Here is a 16,746-nt window from a genome sequence, read left to right as displayed (position 1 = left end):
CCTCCAAACCAATAAGGTCAATGACCTGAACCATATGGCTGTGACCATGGTAACTGGTGTTGGGTAACTTGGGTTACATCATGTTGCAATTTTATAGGAGGAGGGATTTAGATTCCTTGGTTTGCAAATGTTAACTTTCTAGTGTTTTCTTTTACAATTTACGAGAAATACAATTCACGTTGTTTATTCTGGTACCAATAACTATATATGCGTGTGTTGTGCTTGGAGGTAAGTAGCTGCAGTTTCTGGAGAAAACGAAAGATGTCGCATCATTTCCTTACTTCCACAGCTGAAGAACTGCACGCTTATCGTCGTAGGAAACGTCAAACTTGTCTGCGGACGTCACCAGTCGATCGTAAAAAACACGACACTTCGCTCCGAGCTAATCCCGTGCAATCATCCCCACAATCTGTCCTTTGGGACCGCACACGACAACCGCCGGTATCCACATTGATTATGTGCGCCAGTTAATGCCTCGCCGTAAATTTGCCCGGGCTCGGTCGATAAGCCAGCAGCGAAAAGCTATGTGGTCTGGAGATATCATGTATCGACGAGGTCTAGGGGCGGGAACAACATTTCATAGCCAAGGGATTCTTTGACACTTCAAGAAGTCGAGCGAGAAACTCAAGGAAGGAAAGGCAATTTCTGGAAGGCAAATAAAAATATTCTTGATATGGAAATTTACTGCCATTTCTTAGCACTTTTTCGTCAACATTTCATACTTGAAGCGTTATTTTTGGGTATAAATACCTAGAACCAGCCTACGTTACAAAACAAGCATTTCCCGTCAGCGACACCTATTTTTTTCCTCAAAGATACCAATATGCTATTTAACAGCTGGGTTGATTCAACTTACTACATTTAAAGAACGACTCAGAAAGCCGTAAAAAACACACAAAAAACGCCAACGCTTTATCTAGAAGAAGTCATCACTCTTTTATTCATTACATATCTTTATAAAATATGTACAGTTTAATAATACGACCAAGTAGATGGGCTGTCCTCACATCTCTTGTGCGCTAACTAAGCCATGCAAAATACATCTTCACAGGTATAGAACGGTTTCAGGAGAGATATGCGCCATTCTTTGGGCCAAAGAATGACCTGTACTTTTTTTTTTCATTATGATGTGGACATTGTTAGAAATATCAGGCTAAGACACCGACGCATCTTGGATATTCCACGATTCGAAGTCGTGGATTTAATACCGCGCAAGTTAGCAGGAAATATAAACTGGGAAAATATCAAAATGTTTATGGATATACAAAACATAATTATGTTCCACTCTTTTGGTCCGAATCGTAACGACTATTAGAACTGTGTCGATCGTTCTCAATTTTTTGGAAGTCCAATGCTACTTGCGGTCCTCTCGCATGTATACGTACATGTACAAGAAATACATATATTGCCAAAACAAATATTCGTGATAACGCAATACAAAATAAATTGCAACTGACCAACCGAAAGAAGGGCAATAAGAGACTTTCTCAGCCGTTACCTTACTATAAATTCATGGTATTCATGAATATAATAAATGGTACTCTATTTTACTCAATCCAACCACGTGGTCTTCGTGACAACTTCTTGCCTTTTTCTCAAGCTTCGGATTCTATCTATCTAATCGTAATTTATTTATATATAGATATATATAGATATATCTCATCTATACAAAATTTGTCATCTGACTCATCGGAAACTTGTATGTGAATATTGCTTCCTCTAATCGCTCTCAAAAACTGAGATATTTCTCTTACTTAGTCTGATGATAATATGCAGATCATATAAGAAACTTTTTTTCGATTTGCCAGCAAATGTACAACTGATTCCTCTTTACAGAAGTATGAATATTGTGCCGCGACTACAGCTTCGATTTAGAAGTAGTCGTAACTTGTAACCATACTTTGATTATAAAAAACAGCCGATCGGCGATATATAGGCTAAAAGAACGCCCAACGGCTCTCCAGAACAGTGCCTACAAATGTATAAATTATGATAAAGACCAAATCCGTGAAAATCAGGGGTTTGGTTCCTTAGGCCAACACATGGGGCTGTGACGTCAGCACACCTTACTGTGACGTCAGAACACATTCCCGTGACGTTTACACACACCTCGCAGCAGTTATGTGAAAAATGATGTCACAGTTTCCTTTTTTTATCACTCACCGTAGTAAGCTATGAAAATCCTTTCGTCTTCCAGACTGATATAAAGTGGCTACTGGCTCAGAAAAATCAACAAAAACAAAAATACAACGTACAATAATGAGATTAACATCGTCAGTCAGACTATAACATTGACAGACACATTTCTCATACTCATAATGCCTTTGGAGCTCTCAGTATCCTAGTGTCATATTTTGGATTCGTTGTAATTCCTAAATGTATTACAAGGAATAAAAGAATTACAAGAAGTGAACTCCAAAAGAAACAATTTTAGCAGCTATTAAGCACACAAGCACAATTATGATAAATATAATCCACATATGGACAGCTTCGTCATCATAACAAATATGCATTTGTGGTCTAATATACAGATGATTTGGAATTACTTGTGGACGCCATGTTATAATACAAAAAGAGTGTTCCTCTGAGCTAATTTTCGTCAAGATCATCAATTCGTTGATCAAGTGCACATTGGAAATAAGGCGAGACGTAATAGTCCGTAACAGTCACTGTCAGTACGATTGCATATGTTTTGTGTAGCAACGCGTGGAAAGAAACATCACCAAAGCAGACCCGCCCCTGTGGCGTCACCAAAATTGTCAGTATGCAATGACGCTTACTTTTTGATGCGATACCTAGTTCCTCATGCTAAACAAGAAATAAAACTTGCCAGTTTCGAAGGGCGATGTATGTATAGACTGGGATACTGCAGGCTTCTCTTTTTTGAAAGGACGAATGGACCAGGATACATTATACTGACTTGATTTGGCCCACCTTTTGACCATCGGTATATATAAATAATTTGTAACGTTTTCAACTTTGGGGCAAAATCATACAATCATTTTGACTACTACATTTTCATTTTCATTTTAGTTGAATAATGTCAAGAGCCTAATAATTTCTTTCGCAAATTTAACGTCATGTGAAATATAATGCCAACCTAGATCTTAATATGGAGTCACTGAACAGTTTGCAAAATGATATCTGTAGTACGCTCAGGTGCAGTTTTCCTAGTATTTCTGAAGTGATTTCTGTAAGTTATAGTCGGCATATGCATGTACTGTAAAACTTCTCACTTAGTGTATATACCTGTACTTGTTACAGGCTGTTGGAAAGACATCCCTAACCACGGCACTGTTTGTTAGTGATAAAACTGCAAGAGCCTGTGGCATACATATTGGAGACGTCACATGGTTTTGTAATATACTACCTTTATCAGTATATTCTTCAGAAGTTTGTCTGCTGTGTGCAAAATGGCCCAGCAGTCAACACGATACACCGAGAGGTATGCTCCAACAATACATGTGGCAGGAGGCACAAGAGAAAATCATTTTTCTAGAAATTTCGAATGGATTTCTAGAAATGTCGAAGGATTTTCTAGGAATTTCGAAGGATTTTCTAGGAATTTCGAAAAATTTCGAATATTTTCCCAATGATTTTCTAGAAATTTCGAATGATTTTCTAGAAATTTCGTACGATTTTATAGGAATTCAAAAAATTTCGAATGATTTTTTCCCAATGATTTTCTACAAATTTCTAATGATCTCTGTCCAAGGGAAGACAACATGTCAAGAAATGATGCCATGCCTATCATACAGGCATAAATTTAAAGGTCTTCGACCGCCTCTTTCCTTGCTAGACATTTTTGTAATGAACTTTGTTTTCTTGTTGACGTAAACAGACGCCCCTGCCATAGGTCTATTGGATGGCTACCTACTGAGTGGATCATGGCGTGTAGCATGTAGAACACGTGCCTACACGGGAACACAGGAACACATACACCCTCCACCATTCCCAGCAGAACGGCAAGACTTTTGTATTGCTTGTATCATCAGGTGTTCATATATAGTTGTATGTATCACGTACGGCAACTTATAACAGTGTCTCGAAGCACTTCTCTGTTTGTAGCATCCTTCAAAATTTTTTTGTCCGAGTGGCCCATTTTTAGTTTTCCATAGCTTTTAGTCTGTTCAACACACACGGTCTCGTATTGTCATTGTCACGGTCAGGTTTCCTGCTTCAGTTCCCCTCCATAGTGTCGTTTTACGGATCAATAAAATCTATAATTCCACATTAACTACTCTAGGCCTTCTCTTCATCAGGAATAGGAAATGAGTGAGATAAAATCCTCTTGGCCTTCCAACGATCGTTTTTTGTGGATTCTTGGCTTTTTCCTGCCAAGGAAACTATCCATAGGCACATTCGCCAACAAGTGTGTCCGCATATAGCCTCACGTCTGGCGAGGAATTATAAACACTTGTGATGAGTTCAACTCGGTACAAACCAAGTCCTCGATTCGCAGCTGCATGATTCGCATTGTCGTCTACAGCTTGATGTCCATGTCGTCCTTGTTCTCTGCTATGGTGGGGCAGTCGGCCTCACTGCCGCCGCTCCTACTGAAGTCCCGGATGCCCGCCCTTACGAAGTCCCTATCCAGGGACATCGTGGGAACGGGCGACCCCGACCTCGGCGTCTCCTCCCCAGGCGCAGAGATCACAACTCTCGGTTCGGGCAGGTTGACCCTAACCTCGGGGGTAACGGATGGCGACGAACCGCTCCTTGGTCTCTCAGGGGGTTGATCTGTCTCGTCTCCCCGCCCGCCAGCGCCGGGCACGAGGGAGGAAGCCGAGTGCCGCCTCCCGCTCTCGTCCGTGTAGGGCAGGGACAGCTCGTTGGGAGACCTGGGAGCAGTTCCGCTCTCTGAAAACCTCCTTTCGGGCGAGGACATTTTCTCGTTAATGGGAGAAATCTCTGCAGTTACTATAGTCCTCTTTGGTACATTGGGTACATTTGTGTTTGTTCTAGACGAACCGTTCCCTTCTGGTGAGGGACCAGAGTTACTAGAGTTGTCAACGGTCATCCACCTCAGGATGTCCTGGATCTTTTCGTCTATTTTTGCCATTTTGATATTGAGACACTCCACTTCGTTCCTCAGCTCCTGCCTGATTCCACACAGGCACTGAATGAGTTTCTCTGGAGACGCGTTTGGAGACAGTGCTATCCTCTCCGCGGAGGGAGAGTCTACTAACGTGTCCAGCTTCAAGTCACTGCGTAAAATCCCGCTGTCCGTCGAGTCCGTTTTCCTCAGATTGGTGGTGTGGTTGTTTCCCGCTGAATGCGCGCGCTTGTCCGCCGCCTCGGTAGACGACGACTCTCCACGCTTCATCCTGCTCCACATGCTACCCTTGTGCTTCTGCTCAGTCTGCACCCTCAGGGTGTTTTGCCGGCTGCTGTCGCCTTGCTTTTGTTTCCCTGTCTCCCCGTTGGGAGTTTTGGATGACTTGCCCCAGGCACTGACTTTGCCGCCGGACATTTTGTCCCTCTCACCATTATGTGGTGGATTCTGGTTGTTGTTACTGCTAGAGGGACGCGGTAACCCATCTATTGAATTGTTGCCTTCGGTCACCTTGATGACTCTGGTATTAGGCCGAGCGTCGTTACTTTTTCCTTCGCTGTCTTCACCACTGTCGGCCCTCTCTATGTCTTCGTTGGGTTTTTCCTGAGTCACACAATGAGCAAGCAAAGTTATTAATTCAAAATGTTTATCATTATAAGTTCTATCCAAACAAACTACTGCTCGCTTTATTCTTACTTAAACATATTTGTATATATAATATGGTGACCAGACCCTCCTATTCTGTCTTCACTTGCTACATAATGTAATGCAACACCGCAAGGTGTCTGCTACAGCACCAGTACCATGGTGACAGTACCCAGCGTGATGTAAATCGGTCGACCCTATTGGTCGGGGTGTTGATTGATTTAACCTCACCACCTGTGAGATAATTATTGGTCACTGAAATGGAGACTTCTGATTGGCCTACATTTTCTGGCTTTATGATAATACGTCTTACCTGTACGTCACCAAGGCCTTTCCTGAACCTGGAGAATAGCTTCCTAACGGGGTGATTGGATGGCAGATCCAGAGGAGGCTCATTCTTTCGCCTCTCCATCTCCTCCCTTTCGCGTTTTACATCCGCAATCTTTCTAAACACGAGCTGGTGTGGGAGGGAAAACCGTTACACTATGATACACATCAAATGCTTCAATCTATAAACACGACCTGATGTGGGAAGGAAAACCATTTCAGTGCCAAATACAAACTTTACAAAAACACATAAAATACTTCAATCTCTCCTAGAGTCGTCCTTATTTTCCATAACATCTTGGTAGAATGATATGTAGAACAAATCAGAGACGTTTATTGGAAAGTGCATCTGTGCTGCATGGTACGATATATTCTTTTGTTCACTGCTATCTAACACTAAAACTTCTACACCACAAGAGGCGTAAAGAAGGCAGTTTACATCAGTGCCTATTGACTCGCGTTGAGCCGGGACGGCGGCAGGTATCGACTTCGGGGAACCTTTGACCCACTCCTGACGTCACACATCCCAAGGATCAGTGCGCGTCAGGAAAATGGAGACAGATGACACGGTCGAAAATTTTGTAAGTTAAAGTGATAAGCGGAAGGAAAATTTCAGGTATAAAGCAGACGTTTGAATGAAAAACATTTTGTTGAAGATCTAAGTACTTAAACGTATTCATATACCAGCCCGTCCAACTGTGCCCTGTCACTTGCTACATAAGTACCCACCCTGTGTCTGAGGTTGTAAGTGAGCACGAGGTTTCTGGAAAACGAGTTTGCGAAGGCCGTGTAGAATTCCAGCACTTGCATGAGTCCGTCGCGCTTGATGACGTGTAAGTCGCAGTAGGTAAGTGCGCGCACGTTTGCGCATGACTGGCCTAGCGTAGGCTCCTTCCAGAAGTTATCCCCGAAAACGTCGCCTTTGCCTGGAGGGGAAGAGAACATTTCAAACTAGAATAATGTTTACCTTTACATGGAACCTTTTTGATTCCGCCCCCATTGAATGTCTTTATATACTGCAGTTTAAAAGTTCGCTGCTGTTTTTCATGAATTTATTGGCAATTTATTACATTTCTTAGGCATGTGAAAGAAATCTGGGACATGGAAGAATTTCCCTCATATTATCCTTCTTACGTCTGGAGGCAGATTCGCTCTATGTCGATGCCATATTGGCTACCAAGAGGATCGAGTTTTAATCAGTCCATGCAGTTAAGTTCTTTTTACGAAGCCCGAGAGGTATTAGCTGATGTTGAACTAATTAGATTGTCAGTATGATTCTTTTTCTACGAATGAAATATGTGTATGTATAAGTCACATTGCACACAGCGTAGGCAAGAAATATTGATAACTGGTGTTTATGCACAGAACAAAATAAACTATGATACGAGACGTATATAAAGAGGTGACTATGAAAATGAAAGGCAAGAAATTCTGATAACAACAGATGTTTACGCAAAGGTCAAAATAAACTATGATATGAGGCATAACAAGTGAATATGTAAATGGAAAGTCATCAATGCAAGGAGTACGAGGTGGCAAATATTGTCAGTTATCATTTATGTCAGTAACAACGTTAATATATATGAACGGCAGCAAAGGGGGAGGGGCACAGGCACTGTACGAAATCCTATGTTATAAGTATGCAGAAGAAACGGAACCATTACACATGCTTAAAGAATGAATTTTGTGCAGTGTAGCAGTCGGTATGCTGTAGAAGGAACGTTTGGCCTCCATGAAAAGCTTTTTGATGAAATACAGTTCCAGCAAAACACATGCTTTGGATGACAATGTCTGCATGTCCAAAGAAAACGACATGATAGATATATAACGTAACACACAGCCACGAACAAATCACATCATAAATTGTACATGACAGGGCCATCTGTGTATCCACTAGAGAGGTGTGTAAGTGAGAACGTTATATAAGTGAGAACTTGCGTCATTGCACAGTTGAAGAAGAACAAGGGCGAAACCGGTGGTGACAGGCTGAATAAAAGTTCTAAACGAGAACTAATGCGGCTCCAGATGTCTTACTGAGGGACGACTGCGGCGTGAAAGATGCCGGTATAGCGTGATGAATGAATTCATTCTACTTTTATAGTACATGACAGGACCATCTGTTTGAAGCCAATGGAATCGTAAGCTTATACTTAGAGTACACTTTCAAACCGGGGTCCAGTCAGGCTGTTTGCATGAACGAAAAACATTTTCATATGAACAATATATACATATAGTACTCATCATTAACTAGTCAGTGTTGTCTTTTGACTTAGTGTTGTCTTTTATGTCATACCTTTCGTGCTTGGAAACTGCCCGCCCATGCCCCGGGCTGGAATTTTTTTATTCCAACATTTGTCACAAGACATGGTGACGGCACATGCACACTCAAGTTTTTTTCACACCGCCACCAACGCAGGGGACAACAAACACATAAACGGACAATAGATAAACCTGAGTTAAGTGAGGAAAGGAGTGTAAAGTGCCTTTCCGAAGGGCTAAAGATCGGTGGCATGGCATGATTCGAACTCGGGACCTCTTAGTTCCGAGCCGAACGTTGTGTCATTACACCACACGACCCCGACTATTACTCTGCAGCTGTAGACTCAAACAGGACGGAACTCACCAAGGATTGCAACAACCTCGTCGTCCTGGATGACCTCCAGTGACCCCGATACAATGAAGCAGAGTGCGTCGATGCTCTCCCCGGAGTGGAAGAGCAGGTCTCCCGGCGCGGAGTGGCTGGTGGTAAACTGCATGGCCAGGGCACGCAGACACCCGTCACTCGCCAGCCGGAACGCCGGGTGCTCATTGAACACTTTCCTGTTCAGGTGGACACAGATGTCCGCCTTGATGTCCTTAGGGCAGATTTCAAGCACCTGTGGGATATAGTTTAGTACTTTTATTACGTTTGGTAACAGAATCCGCAGCTAGGACAGGTATGATTGCCTGTGTGTGGATAGTGTTCAGCACCAAGGACAGGTATATTTGCTTGTGTGTGGATGGTGTTCAGCACCAAGGACAGGTATGTTTGCCTGTGTGTGGATAGCGTTCAGCTCCAAGGACAGGTATGTTTGCCTGTGTGTGAATGGTGTTCAGCACCAAGAACAATTCTGATTCTGATGTGGATGGCGTTCAGTTTTTAGGACAGGTGTGTTTGCTTGTGTGTTGATGGCGGTCAGCACCAAGGACTGGTATGTTTGCTTGTGTGTGTGCGGATGGGGTTCAGTACCAAGGACAGGTATGTTTGCTTGTGTGTGTGTGGATGGCGTTCAGTACTAAGGACAGATATGTTTGCCTGTGTGTGGATGGCGTTCAGCACAAGGACAGGTATGTTTGCCTGTGTGTGGATAGCGTTTAGCACCAAGGACAGGAATGTTTGCCTGTGTGCCTGGATGGGGTTCAGCACCAAGGACAAGTATGTTTGCCTGTGTGTGAATGGTGTTCAGCACCAAGAACAATTCTGATTCTGATGTGGATGGCGTTCAGTTCTTAGGACAGGCGTGTTTGCTTGTGTGTGGATGGTGTTCAGTACCAAGGACTGGTATGTTTGCTTGTGTGTGTGTGTGTGTGTGTGTGTGGATGACGTTCAGCACCAAGGACTGGTATGTTTGCTTGTGTGTGTGTGTGTGTGTGGATGGCGTTCAGTACCAAGGACTGGTATGTTTGCTTGTGTGTGTGTGTGGATGGCGTTCAGTACCAAGGACTGGTATGTTTGCTTGTGTGTGTGTGTGTGGATGGCGTTCAGTAACAAGGACAGGTACGTTTGCTTGTGTGTGGATAGCGATCAGTAATAAGGACAGATATGTTTGCCTGTGTGTGGATGGCGTTCAGCACAAAGGACAGGTATGTTTGCCTGTGTATGGATGGCGTTCAGCACCAAGGACAGGTATGTTTGCCTGTGCGTGGATGCCGTTCAGCACAAAGACGTGTAATGTTTACCTTGTGATAGTCAAATGGCAATTTTATTCACTATCAATGTTAAGTCTAAAATATTCGAACTTGCCTCTTATTTACTGTTTACGAAGAAAATATCACCCGACTTTACTGGCATTTTTTACCATCGGTAAATCCACCTTTTTTGTGCAGTGCTAAAGCCTCCTCCAGGAATCATATAAGTAATTACTCCTTCTGGAAACGGCTCGGCAACTGTTGTTAACTTTACATCAGACCAGATCCGGAGGGAATCATTGAGGTACCAGCATACATGTGCACATAAACGCTACACATATCAATCACAAAACTAAGAGGCTTCCAAACATATGCCCATCGTCTAATGAAAGCCCCTTTTACAACTTAACACCACTACGTTAGCCCTGGAGTGCTGAAGATGAAATGCCAACCCAACATTTCCGCATTTTGCTAAGAGCAACAAGTGTTCATCTTTACCTGGTAATGTGGTATTTTGCCTAAGCAGCGGAACTCCCACGGCGAGAAGGGTCAGGAAAATGACCTCACTTGTAATTCATACCTCTCAAAACGTAATGGGAGAAACAACTTTATATGAGCAGCTATGATTTATGTCTGTGTAACGGTTACCACGATTTTATCCTCTGCTTTTTGTATTGCCCAGGGTTACTTTTTGCAAGGTTATTACCCTTTCGAAGAGTTGAAAGCAACTAAAGACTTAAGGCACAAACTAAAAGACTTTGTAAGTAAGGGGCCTCCAGACAATATTCAATAACTGTGTAGGTGTTGCATTTATGATTTTGGTACTGTGTAAGGCAATGAAAAGCAGATATATATGACTTTGATAAAGTTAAAGTCACTTTCTGGAGGTTATCCAAATGATCACGTATCGTAAATAGGCATGATTAAGTTACGCCCGCTGATATTATTGCCAAGATACATATGGGAGATTTTCCCCTGCTTTGTAAATTCTAACATTTAAATGTCATTGAATCTTTAGAGTAGCAGAGGTGATCGTGTTTTGAGTGTTGTTTTTTTCTATTCCAGCATTTTATTACAAGACATGGTGACGGCACACTCAAGTTTTTTTCAGCTTATTTTTATGCCGTCACTAACACAGACAAACGAATGAACAGACAACAGACATACTAAATTTCACCTGAGTAAAGTGAGGAAATTCGTGTGAAGTGCCTTTCCCAAGGGCATAAGATCGCTGGCATGGTAGGATTTTGATACTTGATACCTATATGCAGGAATGTCTACTTTCGTAGTATGATTCTACACATGAGGTAAAATAGATAACGAATATATTCCATTTACGGATTTTATTTGGAAACTTGGATATGTACTACGATCAGTTATACACCCTTGAATTCTGGTTGCTTTTGTTTGGTTCGCATGACCGGTAGACCGGCTTTAGGTACAACACATCTCTTTTTGTTCAGCAAGTACAAGCCGTGTAAGTCCTAGCAGTTATGCCCCGATTGTTTTGTGTTCTTCCTGTTTGAATGCTGGTCAGTGAAACTATTAGGCCTTGAAGTTCTTGGCAGTCCCAAAAGTTTTCATTTCGTCTTTCATTCACACTAAAGAATTACTTCTCCTATGATAGGAGATAGATGTGGATATAGCATTAGTGTACGTGTAGATGTATTGGCGTTGCCCAAAGGTAGATCTAGATTGTGACTCCAAGAAATATGTACAGAAAGTCTTCTTGGCTACTACATGCACCCTTCCATTAGCTTTTCAAACTAATCGAAGTAGAAATTGCGAAACTCAAGTGGAATCTAATACCGCTAATGGGACAGGGTTTGATGATGTATGGGTGATTGCCGTGCATGTTAATCTGAATAATCACTTTCAAACGTTCTTTTTCTCGTAATGGACCACGTGTAGTCTGGGTATTAGCCAGGATATGGCGTGATTTTTCAAGCTGTCTATGATATTACAGTGACAAAATGTTCCTGGTTGTAATTCTTGGAGGAATGGTAGAGTTTTGAGTGCCAATGATCGTATGTGTTCAGCAGATCAGAACTGTGTGAAAGAAAATACAGTGTAATACAAGCTGATCTGTGTTTTAACATATTATTCTATTTTAGACCTACATGTAAGCCTAAAATGTAGTGTGGCTTAATGTCCTTTACAGTCCTAATTTTTGTGTTGATACGAGTTTATATCAGTATGAAGTTGTAGTAAACAAACGTCATGTTGTCACTGTAGCTTGGTCGTCGTTTTATTAGTGAACGGCAGGAGAGGTGAATTGTTCATAATACGAAATCGGAGATTTGAGACTTACTTCAGGGGGCCAGTTTTTGGTGCCCGTGAATGTTTTGGAACTGTACTGTATGATCAGAGGGAAATTATTCCCGATTGAATTACATCATACAATTGATTCCTTCTAATCACTCAATTTCCAGTGCACCACACAGAGACGCACAGACAGACAGACACACACACACACACACCACACCACACACACACAGACAACCAATTAACGCGACGGAAAATAATTACTCAGCGGATGGCAAGTTTATCGTCGCACCTTGGCGTAAACACGTCATTACAGATTGCAAATCAGCAACATAGGGAGACCCGCCTGACACCCAAGTTACGTGTTGAGGCCAATTACAATCCCCCACACGTGTAGCCCAGGTTAAGCCCGGGTAGCGATGGGAGAGTTACCGGCGTCCCAAAACAAAACACGCGGTCCCACTGGTGCTGTGCGCCTTGACTCAATCACTGACCTTCTGTGTGTCGATGCCCTTGCTCATCGACCAGGAAGAGACAATGTAATCTAGGACCCTCTCACTCAGTCCTTTTGGAACCTGGTAAATCTTCATAAACTCTCGAACCTGTTTGGGGAGGAATGAACAATGTTGCAACACTTAGCATGAAAGTTCATCTGAGTGTGTTGATATAATACATTATGACTGAAAGGCTAAATTCGATGTTCCAACACTACGTTAGCCGAAAATTTGGGTGTCTCAATTTACTTTGTGTTGAAAGATTAACTTTATGCATTTTCGTCATATTGTTGCAAGACAACATAACACATGGCGTATGCATGTAGAAAAATCATAGATGCAATGATCATATTATCAAATACGTTTACTTAGATACTTTCATGTAAACTAGACCATAAACATTGCTCCAAATCTCGTGCACGTAACCTATTGTTCTATGTCAACATTCGTGTGATGTAGTGCCTCTCTGGCCAGATCTTTCAATTTTAGACAGAGCTAGTATGTCTTATCAAATAATAACTGCATTTACTTCATCTTTTCTTTCAAAACGTAGCCTCCGAAATCCAAACATACATTGGCGATAGAAACTTACCCCATAACGAGCTCCCAAATGTTACAGATAACAATAACACGTGTCCAACAAATAAAATAAGTGAGCTGTTAGTCTCACCTGGTTTAGCATCTCATGGTACCTATTGGTTGCTGAGTACATTTGTTGAAAGATGGTTGTGACGTTACCAAAGATGGTGGCATAGAGCAGTGCTGTGGAGGCACAAGAGAACGACGGTGTTTGAAAGTCGTTGTGCTTATGTTACCGATATATGACAGATGTTTGTAACGTTATAAGATCTCATTCTATTCGTTTTTTTCCTCGTTATTTCATATCTACAATATTATTTTGTTATGTACTGAACCTGTGGCATGGAATGTATTACGAAATGAAATCTATATTTTATTACAATGATATTGCAAAATTGAATGCGGAACATGAGTAAACATCGAAGCTTATATGACAGAATTTATACTACTTATCTAAAAAAATATGATAACTATCCGAACTTGTTAGTTTAAGACATGAATTAATAATGCCCTGTTATCTCCTAATTATGGACACGAATGTCCCCAATGCGGATATAAGAAATGAGCTTGGTAATTGTTTTTTGGACCCCACGCAGACAAGAACATAGTGTCTTTAATTGAAGTGTAAAACATATTAGCATTAGAGTTAATATGAGATAATATGATAATATATTTATTTATTTATTTATTTATTTGAGTTAATATGATAATATACATTATAAGAAATTTTTCTTCAACTCAAAGAATTATCGTCATTTTTGGGTCACAGAGTTTCGTTGGAGCGTGTCATCATTTTGGACAGAGAACAAGATTACTTTGTGAGTAAAGGAGGCTATTCGAATCAGAGCGTACCAACGTTCTCTCAACCGTGACGGGGGGCGGTATAGACTTCCAACCACCTTTGACCCATTGCCTGACCTCACACGTAAACAAAACCACGTGATCATGCAATGGGTAAAAAAAACTGAGGAAGGCCTAGTAATTCGGACGAAAACTTAAGTGAGGAAGTCGAAATCTTTGAGTTGGAGAAAAGTTTCAATTTATTTCTATTTTTCATAAAATAAATGTAGAGCCTACATCCTATCATCATCATGGCGACAGAGAATATCTTCTCCCCGTCGGTGTTGGCGGAAACGTTCCCGAAGCCGACCGACGTCAGACTGCTCATGGTGAAGTAGAGCGACGTGATGTAGAGGGAGTGTTTCGGCGGGCCCAGGATGTACAGGCCCGTGGCGTTATTCCGCACGAACCTCTGATTGGTCACCAGTGACAGCTCGTTCAGCCAACCATACGTCACGTTAGATTGGAGTTCGGCGTCTCCAATCGTGTACCTTGAATCAGAGGTATAAAGTTATTGGTATGACGAGGACTGAAGCCTTCTTAGCATGTTGTTGTACAGTTTGTTTTAGTTAAGCAACAGGAACAAGCACCCAAATGAAAAGTGATTTCAGATTTCAGTAAAACTGGGTTCTCAAAGTCAACTTCCTGGCAACTTTTCCTAAGTAGTAAAACTTTTCTCATAGCATACTGATATATGTGTGGGCAAAAATGCGTATCGGCTCGTATTGTAGGCTGGTTCTGGCTATTTATTGGTGGTACCCAAAAATAGAGGGACTCTTCGCGTAGCTTGTTTTGGGTTATTGCAAACTCTTCAAGTGTATTGAAAATGGTGACATAAATGTGCTAAGAAATGTCAGTTAATGCCAATATCACACAGATTTCCTCACCCAGAATATTTTTTCGTTTCACTTCCCAGAAAGTGCATTGTATACCTTAAACATGTCTAATTTTGGGTAACTAAAGAGTAAAGACAGTTTAAATCCATCTAAAACTGTTTTTCAAAGGATAAAAGCATTCAGCATTGATAGCACCCTGTATTACATAATCTAACTTTTAAATTATTCCCTTACATAAAACCAAGAGTGTTCCTCTCTCTTACTAATAATCTCTTCATCCCAGTCTGATCACTGTTATTAATGGTTTCCTCACAGCAGATCACTACCATGTGCAGATGACTGATGACATGTGATGGATGTTCATTACGACATTTATACATGGTTAATGAGACATGCAGGACAACATAGTCAGGCTAAATCTGGAATCAATCACAAACAGATGGCTTATCTATTTACTACGTGCCATATATCTATGTCAGACAGTAATAATCATCACAAAGTTGCAAAACCTACATGTATAATTTTCCCGCTGTTCTTATATTTGTAGACACTAGGCTATTAGGACAATCATTTCTTGGTGGTATTTTTGAAGTTAGACATTCTATATTTAGACAAGGAAGGTTTATGTGAGTTTGCAAGCTTTAAAGGGGCACCATGTAACATTTGGTCCCAAAATTCAAAATGTTCACGAGAACAAACCCTTCATGTACAAGTACATGTACAACCTCTTTTTGTTTGTGTTGATGCAATTTTGTTGCAATTTCCTTTCCCGAATGTTGTTATGGAATGCTAGTGGGTTTAATTATATGTAAAGAAATGACAGGAAAATGTACGTTCTACGTTGTCCTAATGTTGCATAATGTTCCTTTCAAGAAAGTGGTGGGAGAGGTTACTGTCTCTCAACTTCTCTGCTCCAATAATTCATTATCCAGATCCTCGTCCATTCAGACTCGTACAATCACAGCATTTTCTCGATGCACTTATACGTAAATCTTGTTTTCTAAACGTAGCTGATTTTAGGTTAGACTATAGGTACTGTATATCGCTCGCTGTATGTGTGTATTTGGGTGCCTGACATAAATAAATAAATGATTTAATGCTTTCGTGAAAGTTCATCTGTGTTGGTAGTTACATTTTAAAGTCAAAAATTTTGGTCCAACACAAAGACATTCACCTAGATATTTCGTCAGTCACTCTCGTCTTCCTCAGTAGACTGACCCAGTGAGACTTGTTACGTGACTTCTTTAAAGTATGACGTCATCACTGGGACACACTTTAAAGAAGCCACGTGACAAGCCTCAGTGCACCTGGGTCAGTCTACTGAGGAAGACCAGAGTGACTGGTCGAAATCTCTAGGTGAGAGAATTTTTTGNGTTGGATAAAAGTTTACTTTAAACAAACAAACAACAAATATTATTGTTAATACTGCTTACCAAACGCACGCAAACCAATGAGCGAAGAGAGCAAACACGCAGACCAGAAGCACCAGCACGGCTGCTCCGTACTCGATGTAGTGGTCCAGCTTCCGCACGACTCTGCCTAACCTCAGCAGCCGGACCACTTTCAGCGAACTGAACAGACTACTGATGCTCTGTATGCATGGGGATATTGCCAGAATGTCATATATATATAGACGTTACACATCCCTTCATTTCGTTTTCATAACAACAAAAGAATAGTAGTTTCATTTCATTTATATTTTTGGTTTACTTGACAGGAACACTCAAATCAGAATAAATGGTGTTAGGAATGGACAGTAGTTGAAACAATATAAAAGTAAGCAAACGTATTCATATATGTGGTGATCAGCCCCTTC

General features: G+C 41.3%; 1 protein-coding gene across 3 annotated transcripts in view; it reads right to left on the bottom strand.

Annotated features, from left to right (window-relative positions):
- Positions 1–989: 989 nt before the first annotated feature.
- The window catches only part of LOC109488223 (potassium voltage-gated channel subfamily H member 1-like), a 106,487-nt gene continuing 90,730 nt past the window's right edge, over positions 990–16,746 (bottom strand). For all 3 annotated transcript variants that reach the window (XM_019792426.1, XM_019792423.1, XM_019792424.1), the window contains 8 exons: positions 16,364–16,521; positions 14,332–14,585; positions 13,346–13,437; positions 12,676–12,783; positions 8,652–8,904; positions 6,758–6,954; positions 6,015–6,158; positions 990–5,659 (listed from right to left, as the gene is read on the bottom strand). In XM_019792426.1, coding sequence (XP_019647985.1) covers positions 4,484–5,659; positions 6,015–6,158; positions 6,758–6,954; positions 8,652–8,904; positions 12,676–12,783; positions 13,346–13,437; positions 14,332–14,585; positions 16,364–16,521 — 2,382 coding nt within the window. In that variant the 3' untranslated portion in view covers positions 990–4,483. The remainder of the gene's footprint in view (positions 5,660–6,014; positions 6,159–6,757; positions 6,955–8,651; positions 8,905–12,675; positions 12,784–13,345; positions 13,438–14,331; positions 14,586–16,363; positions 16,522–16,746) is intronic.

This window comes from Branchiostoma belcheri, unplaced genomic scaffold, assembly GCF_001625305.1.
Source record: "Branchiostoma belcheri isolate BF01 breed outbred unplaced genomic scaffold, Haploidv18h27 scaffold92, whole genome shotgun sequence".
Lineage (NCBI taxonomy): Eukaryota > Metazoa > Chordata > Leptocardii > Amphioxiformes > Branchiostomatidae > Branchiostoma > Branchiostoma belcheri.
The sequence above is the reverse complement of the archived record's forward strand: the minus strand, read 5'-3'. Positions and strand labels throughout refer to the sequence as shown.